Source organism: Saccostrea cucullata, unplaced genomic scaffold (assembly GCF_032062105.1).
Source record: "Saccostrea cucullata isolate Sc308-1 unplaced genomic scaffold, CSIRO_AGI_Scuc_v1 ctg256, whole genome shotgun sequence".
In the NCBI taxonomy this organism is placed as follows: Eukaryota; Metazoa; Mollusca; class Bivalvia; order Ostreida; family Ostreidae; genus Saccostrea; species Saccostrea cuccullata.
In genome coordinates, this window is record NW_026924265.1 from 194,068 (window position 1) to 212,778 (window position 18,711).

The following is an 18,711-nucleotide window of genomic DNA, read 5'->3' on the forward strand; positions in this document are numbered from 1 at the left end:
AATGGCTATATATTTTCTTAATAAATTGTTTTGTAGTGTTTTGAATATAAATATAGCAAGAATAGGATTTGTTGTATTTAAAATAGTTGAAGGAACATAAACACTAATACACCATTTACAATGGTCTGGTCCTTTACAGGAATGCTGACCATTCGATGGCGGACTCTGGCGCTCTGACAACTTGCCGCGGAACACCCAGGGTCCACAGTAATTATCCTTACACTGCCTCCAGAGATGAGGCACGCCTCTATACACACGTGTAGCAAGTCAGATGTGAACGTGTCAATATCAGCACAGAACTTTACATGTAAGTTTATGTCAAAATTAACATAATTATATACACTGAAATAAGAGAGACAGCTGTTGGGGATTTCATGGATTGCTTCCCTCTGGTGAAAGGACGAACTGTTTGATTCAGAATCCGAGTTCTTATCGCCGAAAATAATGACCACTGCATGCATACCTATTGCTTATTGATTGCCATGCAAGTCGTACATTGGTTGGAAAATGTTGCAAGGATCTACACTTCTATGACTTCTGCTAACCGCTCCGATAACTATTGAGAAAGACAGTTAGTGTAATTTATTGGTTTGATGTATCTGTAAAACTTCTGAATCTGGTCGCGAACACAGGAACGCCAATAGAAAATATTTTTTTTTCACTGGAGATGTACAGCATGCATATCACTTTCATTGGAAGATGGGGTGTCTGAAGCTCGTATGAAAATGCCGTAAGTCAACCAGGTCTCTGGAATATGAAACACTGCCATCCTTGAAGTTACCAAGGAGATAATGAAAGGAATATAATTAATTTTTTCTATCGCGAAATTTGTAACGGGCTTAGAGAGAAGAATGCGTATGGTATCTTGCTGATTGTGCCAGTATAATCCTCACTCTGGGAGAAATTTGCGCAATGGGATTCTCTCGGTTTTGTGCTTGTTAGAGCGATCATAAATGTTGATTCTGAAATTTAGATTTTTTTGGTCATAAACCTACATCGTTGTTGAATACGTTTTCAATGGATATATGTCCGTACGATAACGTGGAATTTCCGGTCCAGCGGCAGGGTGGAATCGATACTTGGGAGGGAGTGTCCGGTTACTCCGGCCTACAAACCAAGTCTTACAACCAGACAGTTGTGAGGGACAAAGTGACCTCCTCTCTCGCCCCTGTGTTCGAGAATGATGATGGATCCACCGAAGATAATTCGGAAATTCCTAAAGTTGAGGACCAAAGACAACAGATAACTGTTACCCCTGCTTCAGCGCCCGTCAACAAAAAGGTGAGTTGACACCTGCAATTTTTCAAATGGGATTTGGAATTATTTGAAACATATTGACCAATACATTGTTGAAACCTCTATTTAAATACGAATATATCAATTCAATAGTGGTCGTAATATATATTTTAATAATGGATGCAAGAAAACCATTTCCAGTCATTAATAATGTGAAATGTAAATGACAATCAATTGGTTTATTTCGCTCAAACCATATAGCATGGTACAGGAGGTCTATGTGTACGATACTATAGCTAGGAGAAATACACAAAGGAAAGAGTGAGCTAGGGTGCAATTTTATTCTTAAAATATTTTCTTATTTTCTTTTGTGTTTTCTTATCTTTGTTTAATGTTTTTTGCTCAATACCGAATATGGATTCTAACCCTGACTATGATGAACCCTATCGTCTCTGATAAAAAGTCCACACCATATTTTAAATTTTTTTAATAAATATTCCCAACAAAGCACAAACATTTATAAATAATACCTACTCTCTGAAGTATACACATGCTTTTTTCTTCTTATAAAATACATTGCATGCTAACTTTAAAGTATTTAATCGACATGTAAGGGCGAAAACTAATTGAAAAAATAATTTGTAAGAATATATCAAATCACATTCCCCAGTTCCCCGTCAAGTAATATTATAAAAGATTCATTTTATTTATTTTTTTTTGTATCACTTGTTTACTCTATATTTTTTTTGTATATGTAAGTATTTATATAAAACTGCAGACTTGTGAACGTTGTGATGTAATAAAACCCCCATGAATCAAGTAGCATCTAATTCCAAGCAAAATATGTTATCAGGATTACATCAAAATAGGTTTACTGAAAAAAAAATCAGGAATGAAAGCATAAAGCGTATAGAGAGAAAAACTGGCGTTCAAAAGATTTTTAATATCGGTATTTAGATGAATGGTGACGAATTGACATGAAATAGAATATTTAATAGTAATTTAAGAACTGTAAAATGCTTATGTCCCAGTCAAATGTTTACATATGTAACATGAGAGAGAGAGAGAGAGTGAGAGAGAACCACAGTGCCCTCTGCTCCGTCGAGGTCATCAATAAGACGTTTGAGGTTCATCTGATCTGACCCTTGAAAATAAATAAGCGTAAATGAGCTCAAGGGAGATTAGGCTATTTTTATATTAATAGATTTTGCTGTTAATTGGTTCAGGTTATTGTAATACACATGTAATTGTCCTGCACACAGCATCTGATCATGTTCATCTCTTTTCCCTAATAACAGACGGCGGGTTGGCACTGCGCCAGCAATGTCTTGGAGATCATTATGAACTTTCAGAAGAGAAAGCAAATGTTTTCACAGACAATAGGATCAAGATATAACAGAGATAGAACATGCAGCCAAAACAATAATGCGTGGGAAGGGCTGTTTTCAGTGCTAAATGCTGTTCACTTGGCACCCAAAGACATCGAATTGATGAAACAATAAAGCACCTGTCAAAAAATCGGAAGCACTGGGGCAGTTGTCTCTCTGAATCCCCCGAAAGGCTAGGGAAGCCGGATCTTAGATTCATAGACAATATATACTATAGTGGAGTGTTGGAATTGTTGGTTGGGTGGTAAAATGCCGTATTGTTTAATTTTATATAATTATACCATGGTACTATATAGTACCAGATACGAACAACCATGAACAACCGTACATGTACTCCCACCGTACTGTACTCTCGTTAAACCGAGTCTAATATTTCATCAGAACATTCTAGTACACACTATGATCTATAAATTTTTGTCATGTTAATACTATATAGTTTACTATCCCAATCGATTTTAATTCATAATAGTTTTTTAATTTTAAAAATGATGAGAAATTAATGGAAATGTCTTGAGAGATGTGTTTGAAATGATGAAAAAGAAAAGAGAAACTGTATATGACAGTAAGTTTGGCAAAGAAACAAAGAGAAGTGTCAAAAAAGTTCAGAAATGTCAGTCTTTCCCCCCTCTTTTATCACTTATGGATGCTGCTAACATGAATTAAGGTGGGTCTATGACTAGTCGACTTTTCATCGGCTTAGGAGCATGTATAGATTGCTATAAACATTTGTTCGTTCTTAGGCAACCTCAAGTAATTGCATCACATCTTTTAATGCAGGAATGCTGTTTTCCGTTAAGAAAATAAATCTGCTTGTGTGTGCATTAATCTGTTATTTAACTTATTTTTATGCCATTACAGGAAACAGCAGTGAGTTTCAACAAAGGCGTGTATGTAGTAAACAATTCCAACCAGGCAAACAACCATAAACCACAACCCATCGTAAAAACCTCACCCAAACCACCGCCATCACCCTCCCTAAGTTCAATGGCCAAGGACACAAAGACTGTTGTCATCGAGCAACCAAGATCCATAGCAACGGCCTTCACCCGAGTTGATTTCAACCCGAGGTCACAAGAAGTGTTGGAAACGGCATACACACGCCACAAGCATTTCTACAAACTAAATGAGACACTTTTGGACCAAGTCAACGACATGAAAGAAAATGTTTGGGACGTGAAAGGAAGACCGGGAGAAATGTTGACATACGAACAATTGATTCAAGGTATTTGGGGAAAAATGAAAACTTAATTGTACATTCGTCATATTAACATTTTGAAAATTATAAGATCGGCTACAAGTGGATTACCAGAGGTAAATTATATCTACACAAGCCTAACTGTAATAATGTAGTCCTCTCCGATTTTTTTTAACATCTGATATTTCCTCTCCAATAAAGGAGAGGACAACATTATTGCAGACATAAGTTAAGACCGTTACCTGGTCTCTGGAAAGGATTTGCAACAAGATCTAAGCGACGTATCCACTCTTCTCAGCCACGCAGAACATTTTGCATCAGAAAAAAATAGTCTAAACAATACCGTGTACGTAATAGAATAGAATAAGTTATGAATTTCTTTTTCTTTATAACATTCTTTTGAAATGGACTACACGTATATCTGACCTCTTCCGGCGACTCGTAAGCATCACATCACTTATTTTGGTTTCTGTTAATATGGAAGGTGTATTCAAGTTTCTTTTGTAAATGTCAAAGTCGCCTCAAAATTAAGGTGTCCATTTAGGGATTGGGAATAAAGTCTTCTTCCCTTTCACTTATTTTCTCATAATATTACTCCTAAAATCGAAGTATGCAAATGTACACGAATTCATAATTGGAGCAAGGTCAACCTTTAATGTCACTCGAAAGAACCTTGAAGTTCTCTGTAGTATAGATCGCTATAGTGTTTTATTAATCTGATAAGAAGAATAATTGTTATTTAAATTTTCCTTACAAACTCTAAGTATGTGTAGTCTCATTTTGGAGATATATTTTCCATGTATTACTAAGTAAGCTAACAAAGACAAAAAGCGTAGTCAAAACTTGAAGGAAAAAAATGAAATGGGGAGTCGAGTAGATGTCTCCCAGTTTGGCGACAACATCTTTGAAAATCACAATGAGACTTTAACCCCCTACTCTACGGGCAGTTACTAGTTATTTCATACGAATGTCTCTGTGCTCCCTCCCTCTCCAACCCTTTCTGTCGGAACCCTTTAAAATGAAAAGAAGCAGAGCCGATAAAGTCCTCAACGTCAAAGGTCCTGAGTCAATACGTTGGCGCAACCTGTTGACTCGGGACTCTGATTAACTGCTAGTTGGCTTATGCATTGATGCACTTTTTTTTTAAACTGTGCACGTGACTAACTAGATAGCCATTCCGGTAATATTTGTTGGTTTATCGCATTCCCCCAAAGCAATCTCTGCCTCTGCATAAAATGGCACAAGAAGAAGAACACCTCTATTAAATAAGAAAATCCTTCGTGGCAGACGTCAAGTAGACAACAATATTACAGGTTTTTAATTATCCAAACATCTGTTGTAAAGTAAAATACATTTATATTGTTATCGTTATAATACTCAGATGGACTGATTATAGATGTAACATATTGAAAGGCTCAGATAAATTAACTTCTGATAGAATGAAAAATAACATTTGCAGAATAGTTGTCTACTGTATATTCATTTGAGTCTGTATTGAAAAATAATGAGCTAAGCAAGATACAGTGTAGTAACACTTTGTAACGAAGTCTATCCGGATCTCAAATGCACATTAGAGAACTTACGAAAGATGTTAGAAAGACTCGCGTAGATGAAATTACGCGAGAAAAGTTATTGCGAATAAAAAGTAATTTGCAGGAGGATGACTTGTCAGAAAATTATATATTGTTTTTTCGGATTATTATGTGTATTAATGATTTAAAACTCTTCAATAAGAAGACACTGAGTTCCTAATTCTGACAAGTCAGGAAACGTCTGACAAGTCGTCAAACTAGTAAACGTGCGATAAGTCGACAAACTAGTAAACGCGCGACAAGTCGACAAACTAGTAAACGCGCGACAAGTCGACATATACATTTGACAAGTCGTCAAACTAGTAAACGCGTGACAAGTCGACAAACTAGTAAACGTGCGACAAGTCGACAAACTAGTAAACGCGCGACAAGTTGACATATACATTTGATAATTTGAGGTAGAAATACTAGTATGCCATCATAAATATCCATTGAAATCGAAGATGATAGTGTAAGTAAAATATGAGAAGACTGACTTTAAAGTAACGACTGACTCTTAATTTACTATGTTGATTTGCTGCGATGACAATAAAAAGGAGAAAAAAGAAAAGAGAGGAAAGAAAAACCTTGAAAATCGAGTTTCAATATTTATTTCACATCCTTCCATCATACATATTTGTTTTTCATCAGGTATGTTGGAAGAGGGTGAGATGCTTGTGTTGGGAGGGTCTTGGCTCTATTACAACAACATCGACTTCCTGGACGCAGAGGGTGTAACGTCCTTGAAACCCTCCATTGGAAAAGGAAGACTCTGCCTGACCAATCAACGTCTGCTTATACTTTCAGCGGAAAACGTGTTGGGTAGGCTTCAGTACGATGAAAAAACTGAAACATGTACATATATTTATAATTGACATTATTTAAGTGCATATCTATCAGACACAATTACTGTTGTTGCAGTTTTTGTAGATCAGATCTTCCAACAATCTATTGGAATGGTGCCCCGTTATTCGTACTTTTGTTTCAAATGTGTAATTTCTTAAGTTTGAAACTTGAGAGAAAAGTTTATTAACTTATTTGAAACATCAAGTATTGGATCAGCCTTGCAATGCCAGAGGCCCTGAGTCAAGGCGTTGCCGTTGGACGACATGTTGACTCAAGACCCCTGGTATTGCAAAGCTTACATTGGATTTTCTCATGGGCTTCTATTTTTGGCATACTAGTATTTAACTATCAAATAATTGATTCCCTCGTTTCAGATGCAAATTTAGCAGAGTATGGTGATCCCACCCGAACAGACGGTGGATATAGAATTCAAGTCTCCAAATATAACAGTGTCTACATTCAGAACCTGCCACTGGCAAGTATCCAAGGTGTGGAGCTGTCGGTGAGTGTCGGAACTGCCGAGGAAAGCCGCGTATCTATTAGGAACCCGATTTGTGATGGACTGTGTGCGTGCTTTGGAGTAAGTTTTTGAAGGTTTTTTTTATTATAAAATTGTTTATAATCACAGATGACATTTTTAGGAATGAAATTTTACGAAAAGGGACAAATTCAACCAATAGTTTGAACTTTCGGACGAACACTTAGATTTTTGATGCAAAATGCACAACATACTTCAATTTTGAATTGTAAGATGTTTACTACTTTCATAGATCAGACTATCAATGAATTTGGAATATTAGGTAGGTAAGATATGAAATTACTTTCCCAATATTTTACAGATCGGACGTTGTGCCACCACTTGGAGAACCTCAGATCCGCTCCCTGTTCTAATTAACAAGCGTGTCTTAACTCTGGGTGTGAAAATGCCGCCATGGCTGACCAAGACTTTAGTTGTTATTCATCTGAACCAAGACATGCCACTAAATATGGCTAGAGACTTTGTTGCCAAACTTCATCATCACGCTCCTCTGTACAATGAACGTGCACAGGGTTACACCAGTGTGTGACGTGTGTTTAATATCTATCATTGTAATTTTTGTTTTGTAAAATAATGCAACTATATGAATTAAACTCTTCAATGTTTTAACATTATATCGTTTGACATAATGTATTAAGATCTCCAATCAACAAACATTGACGAAACTGTCTTATAGAATTCTCAGTTAACCTTGGACTTCTGGACGTTTACATAATAAGCATCTGAAATTTACACAGCTTTCATTCACTGTTGAAATATACCTTTGATAGAAATTCATGCGAATGTCAACGAGTGTAGCAACTATCCAATAACAAAGTCTCGTAATGTAAAGAAATGGGACCAAAGTCAACTCACCGTTGACAACAACAATTTAAAGATCCTGATTTTATTAATTTCTTAACCAAATATCTTCCAATCTATTCTGAGAATCTATTCGCCATTTGACAGACGCTAATTACGTAGCACTGAGAATGTCACGCCTTGCTGAAAGTCTGAGGTTAACTGAGAATTGTACTAATCAGTAATCATGAATAAAGATGACGTACGCCGTCTTTCCATTTCGAAAAGTTCTCCAGAAAGAGGCTCTTAAGAACCCCTCTATACTTTGCACACCAAAGAGTTCTGATTCTGTGGTATTGTAATCTGAAGATTGAAGTTATCTGTCTATATATGAAATACTAGTAGCATAAACACACTAAAGGGCCAGGGCAAAAATGATCATTTTCTCAAACCATCGCACAATTTTTCGACATGAGTTAATCTTCTCTCCATTACTGGGGAAAGTTTATCTTCAAGAAAGCAAAGACCCATTTTACCTTAAAAATACATTTGTAACAAGATGTGTTTTTGAAACACTATGCGCCCGGTGGCAACAAAGTTACAAAAAAACTATTTTTAGCATATAGGTCACAGTCAAGGTCACAAGATCATTAATGTTATTTGAAAGAACTTTAGCAGTGGAGTATGCATACCAAATATGAAGTCTATTTCTCAAATGGTCCAACATTTATAGCAAAAGTTCGAAAACAGCTATTTTTTAGCATTAAGGTCACAGTCAAGGTCACAAGGTCAATGACTTTGGTGTCAATTGTATGAGCTTGATTATTGAAGTATGCATACCAAATATAAAGTCTCTATCTCCTATGCTTCGAAAGTTATCGCAAAAGTTTGAAAAAGCTATTTTTAGCATGTAGGTCACAGTCAAGGTCACAAGGTCATTGACCTTGATGTCTTTTGAGAGAACATTATTAGTGGAGTATGCATATCAAATATGAAGTCTCTATATCTCAAGGTTCAAAAGTTATGGCGAAGGTTAAAGTTTTCAGCAGACAAACAGATAAACAGACAAACAGACAGGACAAAAACAATATACGCCTCGGATCTATCTATCCGGGCGCATAAAAATTGACACAGCATTCTCATTTTTATGAGAAATGCTCGTATTCCATCTAGTTAAGGTTCATATTACCGACACTTTATAAAAGGTGGTTAGAGCGTCTGCTCTAGAGTCGCGAAGTAAAGAGTTGATCCTTACGTCGCGGGTTCGAATCCCACTGTGGGACGTGGAGACCGGTCCTTCGGATGAGACCGTATAAGCTGAGGTCTCGTGTCGCAGTAGGTGCTGGCACGAAAAAGATCCCTCCCTGCTCAATGGCCCTGAGTGTTGAGTAATGAGTATAGGACAAAATTTGTAGCTCTCCACCGGCAAGTGGTGGCGTCTCCATATGAGATGAGTGAAACATTCTCTAGAGGGACGTTAAACAATATACAATCAATCATAAGAAGTTGTGGTTCGTGTGTCTCATAAGAAAATGATATTTCGGGATTTTTATTGCTAGGGTACGGAACCCACCACATATTTATGCGCCCGGATCGATAGATCCAGGGCGTATATTGTTTTTTTATGCGCCTGGATCGATAGATCCAGGGCGTATATTATTTTTATGCGCCTGGATCGATAGATCCAGGGCGTATATTGTTTTTGACCTGTCTGTTTGTCTGTTTATCTGTTAAGCTGTTTATCTGTTTGTCTGTCTGTCTGTTGTCAACTTTGACCTTCGCCATAACTTTTTAACCTTAAGAGATAGAGACTTCATATTTGGTATGCATACTCCACTTAATTAGGTTCTTTCGAATGACATCAAGGCCAATGACCTTGTGACCTTGACTGTGACCTATATGCTAAAAATACATGTAGCTTTTTCGACTTTTTGCCATAACTTTTGAACCATAGGAGATAGGGACTTCATATTTGGTATGCATACTCCACTAATTATGTAACGCTTTCGTTTCCACACAATATCTCGAGAACCCTTTGAACTTTCGCAATGAAATTTTGCATAGCAACTCCCTATGGACTAAAGAAGAACCCTATTAATTTTGAGGTCAAAGGTCAAGGTCATAAATTCGCAAATTCTGTCTGTTATAACACTTTCGTTTCCGCGCGATATCTCGAGAACCCTTTGAGCTTTTGCAATCAAATTTTACATAACAACTCCCTGTGGCCTAAGGAAGACCACTATTGATTTTGAGGTCAAAAGGTCAAAGTTCAAGGTAGTAAATGTATACATTCTGTCTGTATGAAACACTATGCTTTCCGGGCGATATTTCGAGAAGATTTTGAGCTTTTGCAATGTAATTTTATACCAAAACTTCCTAGGTTCTCTCTCACCCCTCTCAAAGTGCCCCTTCCCGTTTGTTTTATTAATATTTATTGCATTACATGTCGCTATTTTTAGCACAGGGGCATGAGGAGCTAGAGTTACGTATAAAAGAGGTTTCTCGGTGGACTTTATATTCTTATTACATCTGTTTAATAAAGGTTAAATTAGACATCATGCACTTTGTAAAATTTGTGAATATACATGTATGTGACTTCATCTTTTATATAATTTGCACAAGTGTAAAGCAGTTCCGTGGGCTAGTGGTATGTCTCTCGCTTCACATGTGAGAGGTCCCGAATTCGAATCCCGGCCGATCCATTTTTTTGTTCAAAATACTTTTTTTTTTACTAAAGTATTCAGCATGTGAAATGAAAAATTTATGAGGTCTGGCTTGTACAAATTCATAAAATCATCATTACAGTATGATAAATTTTCCTTATAAAAAGAATCCTCTATACACATAATAAAAAATAAGCAATCAAATCTTTATATCCATATTGGCATATTTTATTTACTTCAGTATACATGTATACATTTAGCAATTCTACAAATTCAGTCAAGGGGATCCCCCCTCCCCCCGAACTGCGCGTGGTTTACTCTTTCCCTGAGTGGGGGACACAAATTCTCTGAATTAGCTTGTTTAACCACAGGATCCATACTATCCAACCACTGGTGCTTCATGCACAAACTGGTGCTTCGCCCGTTATGCAAATTATCCCAAGTTTCCAACTATCGTTGATGCCCTGGCATACTCTAGCTACTAACTAGACAGTGATTCCTCAAATCCACGATTTATATCGTCATGAACACCACAGACAGAATTTAACACCCTCCTCCATTCTTGCCGTAGTTGAATGGGATGAGAATGTTTCGTAGCTCATTAAATATTGACTAATGCAGGCGCGGATCCAGAATTTTTTTCCAGGGGGGGTCCACCCAGTTCAAAAAAAAAAATCCAATCCCAGAAATTTCTTGACAAGCAAAAAAAAAAAAAAAAAAAAAAAAATTAAAAAATGCCCAAAGTTGAAACAAAAAGCCGGGGGGGGGGGGGGGGGGGGTAGTGAAAAAATTCTATTGCTGCCTCTAATCTCTCACATTTCATACCCATTTCAAACATATACATGTTCACCAAGGGGGGTCTGCGTTTTCCAGGGGGGGTCCAAGGTGACTTTTCTCATGCTTTAGTATATACATTTCTTAACCGTGGAAATTCCAGGGGGGGTCCTGCATAAAACTACCCCCCTTTAGTGTGTAGCGTTTAGAGCCCCCCTCAGCATTTGACCGCGCATGTAATGCAAGTAAAGCATATAGTCGGGAAATTATCTTTGATGCAACCTTTTATATATGCATCATACGATCGCAATTTTCATGAAAGATGGAGATAACGAACAGTTATCAGGCTATAAAGTTCATTGAAATATATGGAGATAACGAACAGCATTCAAGCTCAAAAGTCCATTAAACAATACAAAATTGAAGCAGAGCAAACTCGGGCCTCCCAAAAAAATCAGCGATGGGATCAGGTGGCGTGGAGGAGTGAGCATTCCCCTGCCGACCGGTCACAACCGCCGCCTTCTCTTTGCCATGATTTGGAAATAACTGGAAAATCCGTCGACAATTCACTGTGTACATAATGGCTTAAGGAAGCTCTTAACACTAACAGGAATTAACTGCATTTTGGACTTACAGAAAAATATTTCATATAAAAATGTACATATTGAGACTTTTTCTTTCATTTGTAAGATAGGGTACCTGCCTTATTTCCACAGCAAAAATGTTTAAAGCCAATGGACTACTTAATTGTGAGCAGAAATGACTGCTGTTTACTTACATTGCGAAAATTACTCTAAATAATGAATTCAATTACTTATTCTTGGTCTTATATAATGCTAAAAATATTTCAATCTATTACAAATCATGTAATTAACTGTAAATAACATTTTTAAAAATCTTACTTCTAAGGGCAAATCACTCTACCTGCATAAAACTACCCTATACTTAGAGCTCTTTCGTGTGTAGCGTTTAGAGCTTCCTTAATAATTAGCATGAAAAACGTCTGTCAGCATTTGACTTCATGTTCAATTGTTGTATTTGCTGACAAGGTCATTGTTTCGACCACAGAACTTACGAAATGGTGTCTTGACTTTTAATAACAAAAATGGTGATATCCTTGTTTCAGTAATTTGACAATAATTTACCTTTATTAAAAACTGTTCATACATAGAACATGTTCTTGCTTTTCGAATCAACTGAGATATAAACCCCGTATGCAGGTGAAGAAGGTGTTTTACTGTAAAAGTAAGGGAGGTTGAAGATTGAAAAGTTTAAAGTCATCACATATATCATCAAGCTTGGTAGTTAGATAATGGGAATAGAGCAAAAAAGGACCTCTCAAAAAATCAGAGCTGGGATGGGGTGCCATGGAGGAGTAACCATCCTCTGCCAACCAGTCACAACCTTGGAGTGCTCCTTGTCATGTTAGGGGAGACGGAGAGATCGGTATATAACCCAGCGTGTTAATAATGGTTTAACAATGAATACGAAAAACATGTCAGCATTCCACTTAATGAAAGATTGTACTTGCCAATAAGGTCGTTGTTTCTACCAAAGAAATTATAAAATAATGTCTATACAATGTAATAGATTATTGACATCCTTGATTCATCAACTTGTTTGTCAATAAATTGCCTAAGTTTTCAGCTGTCCTCTGACAAGGATGCTTGTCATTTAACACTGCATGGCTTTTAAAAGAAAAATAATGTTAATGTAAAAATAAAAACTTTGAGGAAATTTTTATTTCATTATCCATTCAAAATTTGAACACAGTTTTAATGTCACCATAACAAAATGACAAATGGGAAAATCACCAAAGTACATTGTATCACATTTAATCATTATAATTAAATGATTTAAAAGAAAATCTCTCACCATAAAGTTTGAAGGAAAAATAAAATCTACAAACAATTAACAGTTTGTATATATGAAGGGTGAGAATGTTAGACTTAGTCAACATCGAGGTCAAACATTATGGCATTGGAGAAGTCAAAAGCACACTTAGTAGTGTGGTCCTGAGTGGTCAGGTCAGTGACATTAGGAGCCTTAGACTGGGTCACAGGAACAGGGTCAGCCTTGGATGGCTCCTCCCAGGTGAGTGCCGTCTCTATCTTGTCCCCTGGCTTCTCGGAGGAATCGCCTGGTCCCTCCAGGCCACTCTCCACACCGGAATCTTCACCACTCTGCTTGGCAGAAAGGTTGGAGGATTTATCTAGCTGCTCTGTGAATTTTGATTGCTTGGAATGGCCAACTTTAGTTGGATTAGTCCTAAAATCTAGCGGTTTATCTTTGACAATCACATGAACTTCCTCTTCTTTCACTCCATTCACATTTTTCTCTTCCACTTCACCACCATCGTCATCACTATCACTGCAGTGCACTGGCTTTGCCATGGACAATTTCTCCTTGATATCTTTCACCAGCTTGCTTTCAACACTCTCCAAGGCAACATTACACGTCTCTAATACATCAGAGCTAATCTTATCACCATCTTCCACTTCTTTCTCCCTTTCACTGCTCTTTCCTTCTATAACAACCTCCTGAGACTTGACTTGAGCCTTGATTGAATCCTCTTCTTTCCCAGCCTCCTCCTGGATTACAACTTCCTGTTTATCAGTGCTGGGGGTCTGCTCTTCCTCATCTTCCACAAACTGCCTTGATTCCAATTCCTCTCCACTAGATGTACCCTCTATTAAACAAAATGGTTCACATAATTTATCAAATTAGATGAGTAAAAAAAACATTTTTATCTTTGTCTGCCAGAAAAATTATCTCCATTTTCATTACATTAAATAAGATACAAACATTCATTTTATTACAATGTCAGATATTTGCTATATTACTATTTTAAAAGAACAAAAACAAACTTTACTCATCTAATTTGTGACAAACCTGAGCCCCCACTGTTCAGCCGCTGTCTACCACTTTTCTTTTCATCTCTTTTCCTGTTTCTGCGACGTTTACTCTTCAGAGCTGTAGTCATGGAAGTGACGGCTGCTCCAGAGCGGAATGTGGTCTGATCGATACGATCATTAAACTTGACCGATTTCTTGAATCCAAACAGGTCCTCTCGTGGACTGCTGGGACTGCAGCTGCTATTGGAACTTGTCAAATCCTCACTAGACTCCGACACTGTGCGTTGCTTTAAAATTCCCTGCAGGTTACTGACTTCTCGATCATGAACAACCTGTTAGAAATAAGAAATAATGCGAAGATATAAACACTAAGTCCATAATGTTTAAATTTACTTTATGTGTCTTTATATGATGTGATGTATCTTCACTTAAGATCCACTATGAAGTCACTGCATGGCATGTTTTGTTACTTCATGGTGAGAAACCATGATCAGTTGTTTCTGGGTTACCTGAATATCTGCTGAAGGCGGTCCGTTGTCTACAGAAGCCAACTCCTCTTCTTCAGAATCTGTCAGCGGGGTAATAGTCCTCGCGCCTGATGATGATGATGCCTGGTTTGTCTTTACATGTTGCTGCTTGTTCTTCTGAAACATGGAAATCACCCTGAATGTTAAAAATCCGAGTATATCTGCATTTTTCTATACACATCTATTTATTTTATCTTACTCATAAATTTCCATACCTTGGACTTCTAAAAGAACACTTGCAATAATTCATTATTACCTTGACCTTTATCGCCAGTTTCTTTTTATTCATTTCAGTCACAACAACTGAGGCTGTAGTTTCTGTCTCTGGTTCCACTTGTTCTGGTTCTGCCGTCAGCTGATTAAGTTCTGTCAGAAGGTTCTTCTCAGTCACAAACAAGTACTCCTAGAATGAAAACAGTTAAAATATTATGAATTATTTCAATATTGGAAAATTGTATTTTGACATGTTAAATATAGATACATCAAATCATTTTGGAATTTCCGTCAGTGAAATTCCGAGTAGGAGACAGAATTAATTAATCCCTAAGGTTACCCAAAAATGATTTCAATGTCATTCAAAACTTCTGGAAGTTCCAATTATTATTTTTTCGCACGGAGAAGGCAAATCAGGGGAGGAGGGGGATCATAAAACATTGTCTGTATAACGCTGCGATGAATGCTACTACTCATAATAAAATAACTTAATTACCAACTTCCCTGTCAAAAGTAGGTCAATCAGCTGACATATTAATACATGTGCACGAAAACCCCAGACTTTTAAAACGAAATTAAAGATAATTAAACCTCTTTTAATATGCATAAATGCCTCAAATAATTGCTTGTTTTCATATTCTTGAAAATGTCGCTAATCCTATTTACTTTTTGCAATGGCAGCGATTTCGGACGAGGCTGGGAGGCGAGAGAACGCCCATGTGCTTACCTTTATAAGATGAAACACACTAAATGTCAGCTAACAATTTATACGCAAAACGATCCAGGTATATATCTAGGTTAAAATAAATAAATGCTCAACGAAAGGAAAATTGTCCTTTGTGCAATATCTACCGACTCGGAGTTATGTACACTTTATCGTCTCTCTTGAGGAAGCCGTTTGAGCATGCCTCATAAGAAAGGTCAAGGACATATTGGTTGTTTGTGCTGAGTGACCACGCTGCGTTGTTTGCAATGTTTTATGGCTGAAAACATACAAAAAACAATCCCAGCATTTCTCCGTCATATCATCAACTGTCACATACTTTCTAGGTCTTTGTAGAATAAAAATATGACGAAATATCGATTGACACTTCATCATCTTAGTTAAGGGGGTGCGGATCCAAGATTTTTATTCCTCCCCCTAATCAATTTGAGCATTGTCGTCGGAAAAGGGGGGGGAGGCTAAGTGAAAGAGAAAAAAATTCAAACCTAAAAAAAAATTGACAAGCAAAAAAAAAAAAAAAAGGTGGGAAATGTATCCATTTTCCAAACAAGAAAATCCTATTTGTGGGGTGGAGTGGGGTGGGGGGATCGAACTTCTTTCAGTACAATTTTTTATTTCCAAATTTCCAAACAATACACTTACCCTTATTTGATCTAAACTGCAACTGAACGTGCCTGTGTCTAATCCTATGCCCCAATGTTCAATACCTATCTTATGTCTATCTTGGCAAAAAAGTGGTGGGACAAAGACCCCCCTAGCCCCCCCCCTTCCGATGCCTAATTGTTATGGTATTACATTCTGACAGGTGCTACAGGCACGTATTACCAGGAAGCTGAGGGCAGGGGGAGTGCCCACTCCCCTAATATTTTCCCAAACATTTACCATCATTCCCTCCCCCCTCCAATAGGATTTTCAAGTTTGGAAATTAAATTTCTTTTTTGTCTCTTTTTCAGCCTTTAAGTAATTTTTTTTTTATATCTGTGCCCCCCCCCCTCCCCCTTCCCCATTACAAATTCTCACATGTGCATTGAGACTGGCCGGGTTATCCTTTTAAAAGAACTGAATTTGCAATGGACATTAAGAAAAGAAGAGGGTCTTTGGCTAGCCTAGCTACTCTCCCAATAGGGGTATAAGGGGGGATAACCAGGAGGTTACATCATTGTAGACATGGAAATTCCCAAGTCCTGGATCTACTTAGTGAGAACCCTAATGTGTATAACTTACTACACAGCCAGGCCACAATTTTATTGCTTCTTGGCCATTTTGGGCAAAGATGACATATTGTAGTAGCATTGTTGTACAGGCACCTGACTTTATTTTTCTTTTAATTAAAACTTTTTTTTAGTAAAACCACCTTTAACCTATATAATCAATGTTGAGTATATGGTGTTTTTTTAAAAAGAAAAATAACATGAGGAGCCTGTGCAATGTTGGTATTCATGACTGTATTTCTGTACACAAGAATATTGTCAATATATTTACCAGTACATGTAATGTGTATGTAAGACTGTGAGTATTAACTTTAACCTTGCAGATAAGGCTAAGCCTAAGAAGTTGAAAGCAATTCTTTTTGGTGAAATGAATAAGTAATTTAAAAATTGCAATCAAAAGCAATTACTGATATCATGATTGATATATTGCTGCATCTACCAATGTGGATCAAAAGAAATAGGCTGGGATATTGATGATTATGTACCTGAAGGTGATCTTCACTGCTGCCCGCATAGAACATATGCCAATCTCTTCTAGCCTTCTTTTCCTTAAGGATGGTCAGCACAACATTGGCTTCATTCACATCTGTAGTGCAGTACTCTGGGACAATGTCACAACCTTCCTCGAATTTGACAATGAAGCGGTAGTGTATTGGAAATCCTCCTGAGCCTCTTGACAAAAACTGAACCTGACAACTGCATGAAGAAAGGTAAGTTACTGAAACAGAATCAGGGATGACATTCCAAACCTTCAAGACAAATGAAACAGCTTCAGTGTCCTGACTGAAGTTAAAATCGGGAAATCCATAGGCCACTTTTGGAGCAGAAGGGAGATTTACAGGCTCAGAATCTTGGGGTTTTGTTTCAGCATGTTCAGGAGATGAAGGAGTTTCTTCCAGGTTATGTATCTCCTCTAAATCTGGTAAATCATCATTCTGTGGAATTTCTTCAATCAGTTTGGGAGTTTCTTCTTGGTTTTGAAAAGCTTGTTCTTCCCGAGTTTCCACATCTCTGGCTCCAGAAAATGGCAACTCTACTTGTCCCAAAGGTAATACTGGTAAAGTTACAATCAAGCAGTGCTTTGACTTATCAAATCTAGCAGAACCTTGCTCATCATCCACAGGAAAAGGCAAATTTAGATCCAACTTGTACATTGCTGGTTTTTCTGAAGACAATGACAGTTTTTTCTCAAAGACATCAAGTTCTACTTGGTTTGCTGAGTCTAGCAAAGGTAATTCAATTCTGATTTCTAACTCATTTGGCCTGGTACTGGTTTTAGCATCTGGGGCATTCCGATATTCCTGCATGTCAATATTTGATCTATGTTTAATAGAATATTTAGGCTCAGTCGGTCCTTCTTTTTTCTCTGGGGATTTTTGAGACTTTGTTTTCTGACCATCTACTTTCTTCTTATTTTTAAGCTTTTCTCGCATTTCTTCACTTTTTTCAGCACTTGTTTTATCATCATATGGGTAGGGAATATTCTTCAAAACACTGTCAGGTTCTTCATCAGATGATTTCTTGGTAGGCTGGTTAGATCTTGTTCGAATGACGGTTGCAACAGGAACACCTTTATACTTCATTTTCATTGGTTTCAAATTTTTGCGATCAATTTTTACACCAAACTGATTCTCAATACCTTCAACAGCAGTATCCTCAACAAGCTTCATAAAACGAGGATTCTCGCCCATTCTGTATGTGTCAGGGTTGAACACCACATCAAACACTTTGCATTTTCCACCAGATTTTGCAATATCATCTCTGGGTGGAGAGAAAGCATGAGGAATCTGCCAGTGTAAACCTTTACGACCGTTGCTAACTTGAGGGGTAGAGTGTGGAGTATCAACTTTGTCATTCACACATATATTGATGAACGCCTTTGTGTTCCCGTCTACACTCGTTTTAATGCAGTGACCTGGTTTGGGGTGGACAAACTGAACATCCATTCCTCTTTCATTCTCCATTTGTGTGATTTCTTCCTCATATTTCTTTCTGTTTTCAGGATTGGAAATTTCTTCTGCGTACTCAACGAAGAGTTTTCTAAATTCCTCATTCTTAAGAGCTTCTCCAATTTGCTTAATTTCGTCTGAAGAAAGATTTAGATCTTCAAATTTTTCTTTGGAAGCCATAGTTGTTTAGGCATGTACCTTGACGACTTAGTCTGTGTAATTCAGACGCTTTTGAGACAAA

General features: G+C 37.3%; 2 protein-coding genes across 2 annotated transcripts; one reads left to right on the forward strand and one right to left on the reverse strand.

Moving 5' to 3' along the window:
• Nucleotides 1–385: 385 nt before the first annotated feature.
• Nucleotides 386–7,383, forward strand: LOC134266072 (uncharacterized). The gene is made up of 5 exons (XM_062748310.1): nt 386–1,281; nt 3,483–3,846; nt 6,042–6,212; nt 6,611–6,816; nt 7,076–7,383. Exons 1-5 carry the CDS (start codon nt 1,018–1,020, stop codon nt 7,301–7,303), a joined length of 1,233 nt encoding a protein of 410 aa, XP_062604294.1. The 5' UTR covers nt 386–1,017; the 3' UTR covers nt 7,304–7,383.
• A 5,332-nt stretch (nt 7,384–12,715) lies between these two features.
• Nucleotides 12,716–18,687, reverse strand: LOC134266073 (protein kintoun-like). The gene is made up of 5 exons (XM_062748311.1): nt 17,007–18,687; nt 14,630–14,776; nt 14,356–14,490; nt 13,884–14,178; nt 12,716–13,680 (listed from the first exon to the last, which is right to left on the reverse strand). The coding sequence occupies exons 1-5, from the start codon at nt 18,648–18,650 to the stop codon at nt 12,941–12,943; spliced, it is 2,961 nt and encodes a 986-aa protein (XP_062604295.1). The 5' UTR covers nt 18,651–18,687; the 3' UTR covers nt 12,716–12,940.
• Nucleotides 18,688–18,711: the final 24 nt, after the last annotated feature.

Excerpts from the sequence above, each read along its gene's own strand:
- LOC134266072 (XM_062748310.1), top strand. The coding sequence starts at position 1,018 with ATGGATATATGTCCGTACGATAACGTGGAATTTCCGGTCCAGCGGCAG. Across the intron at positions 6,213-6,610 it reads TTCAGCGGAAAACGTGTTGG|ATGCAAATTTAGCAGAGTAT; the intron begins GTAGGCTTCAGT and ends CCCTCGTTTCAG. Across the intron at positions 6,817-7,075 it reads GACTGTGTGCGTGCTTTGGA|ATCGGACGTTGTGCCACCAC; the intron begins GTAAGTTTTTGA and ends AATATTTTACAG.
- LOC134266073 (XM_062748311.1), bottom strand. The coding sequence starts at position 18,650 with ATGGCTTCCAAAGAAAAATTTGAAGATCTAAATCTTTCTTCAGACGAA. Across the intron at positions 14,491-14,629 it reads AACTGGCGATAAAGGTCAAG|AAGAACAAGCAGCAACATGT; the intron begins GTAATAATGAAT and ends TCCATGTTTCAG. Across the intron at positions 14,179-14,355 it reads CGCCTTCAGCAGATATTCAG|GTTGTTCATGATCGAGAAGT; the intron begins GTAACCCAGAAA and ends TATTTCTAACAG.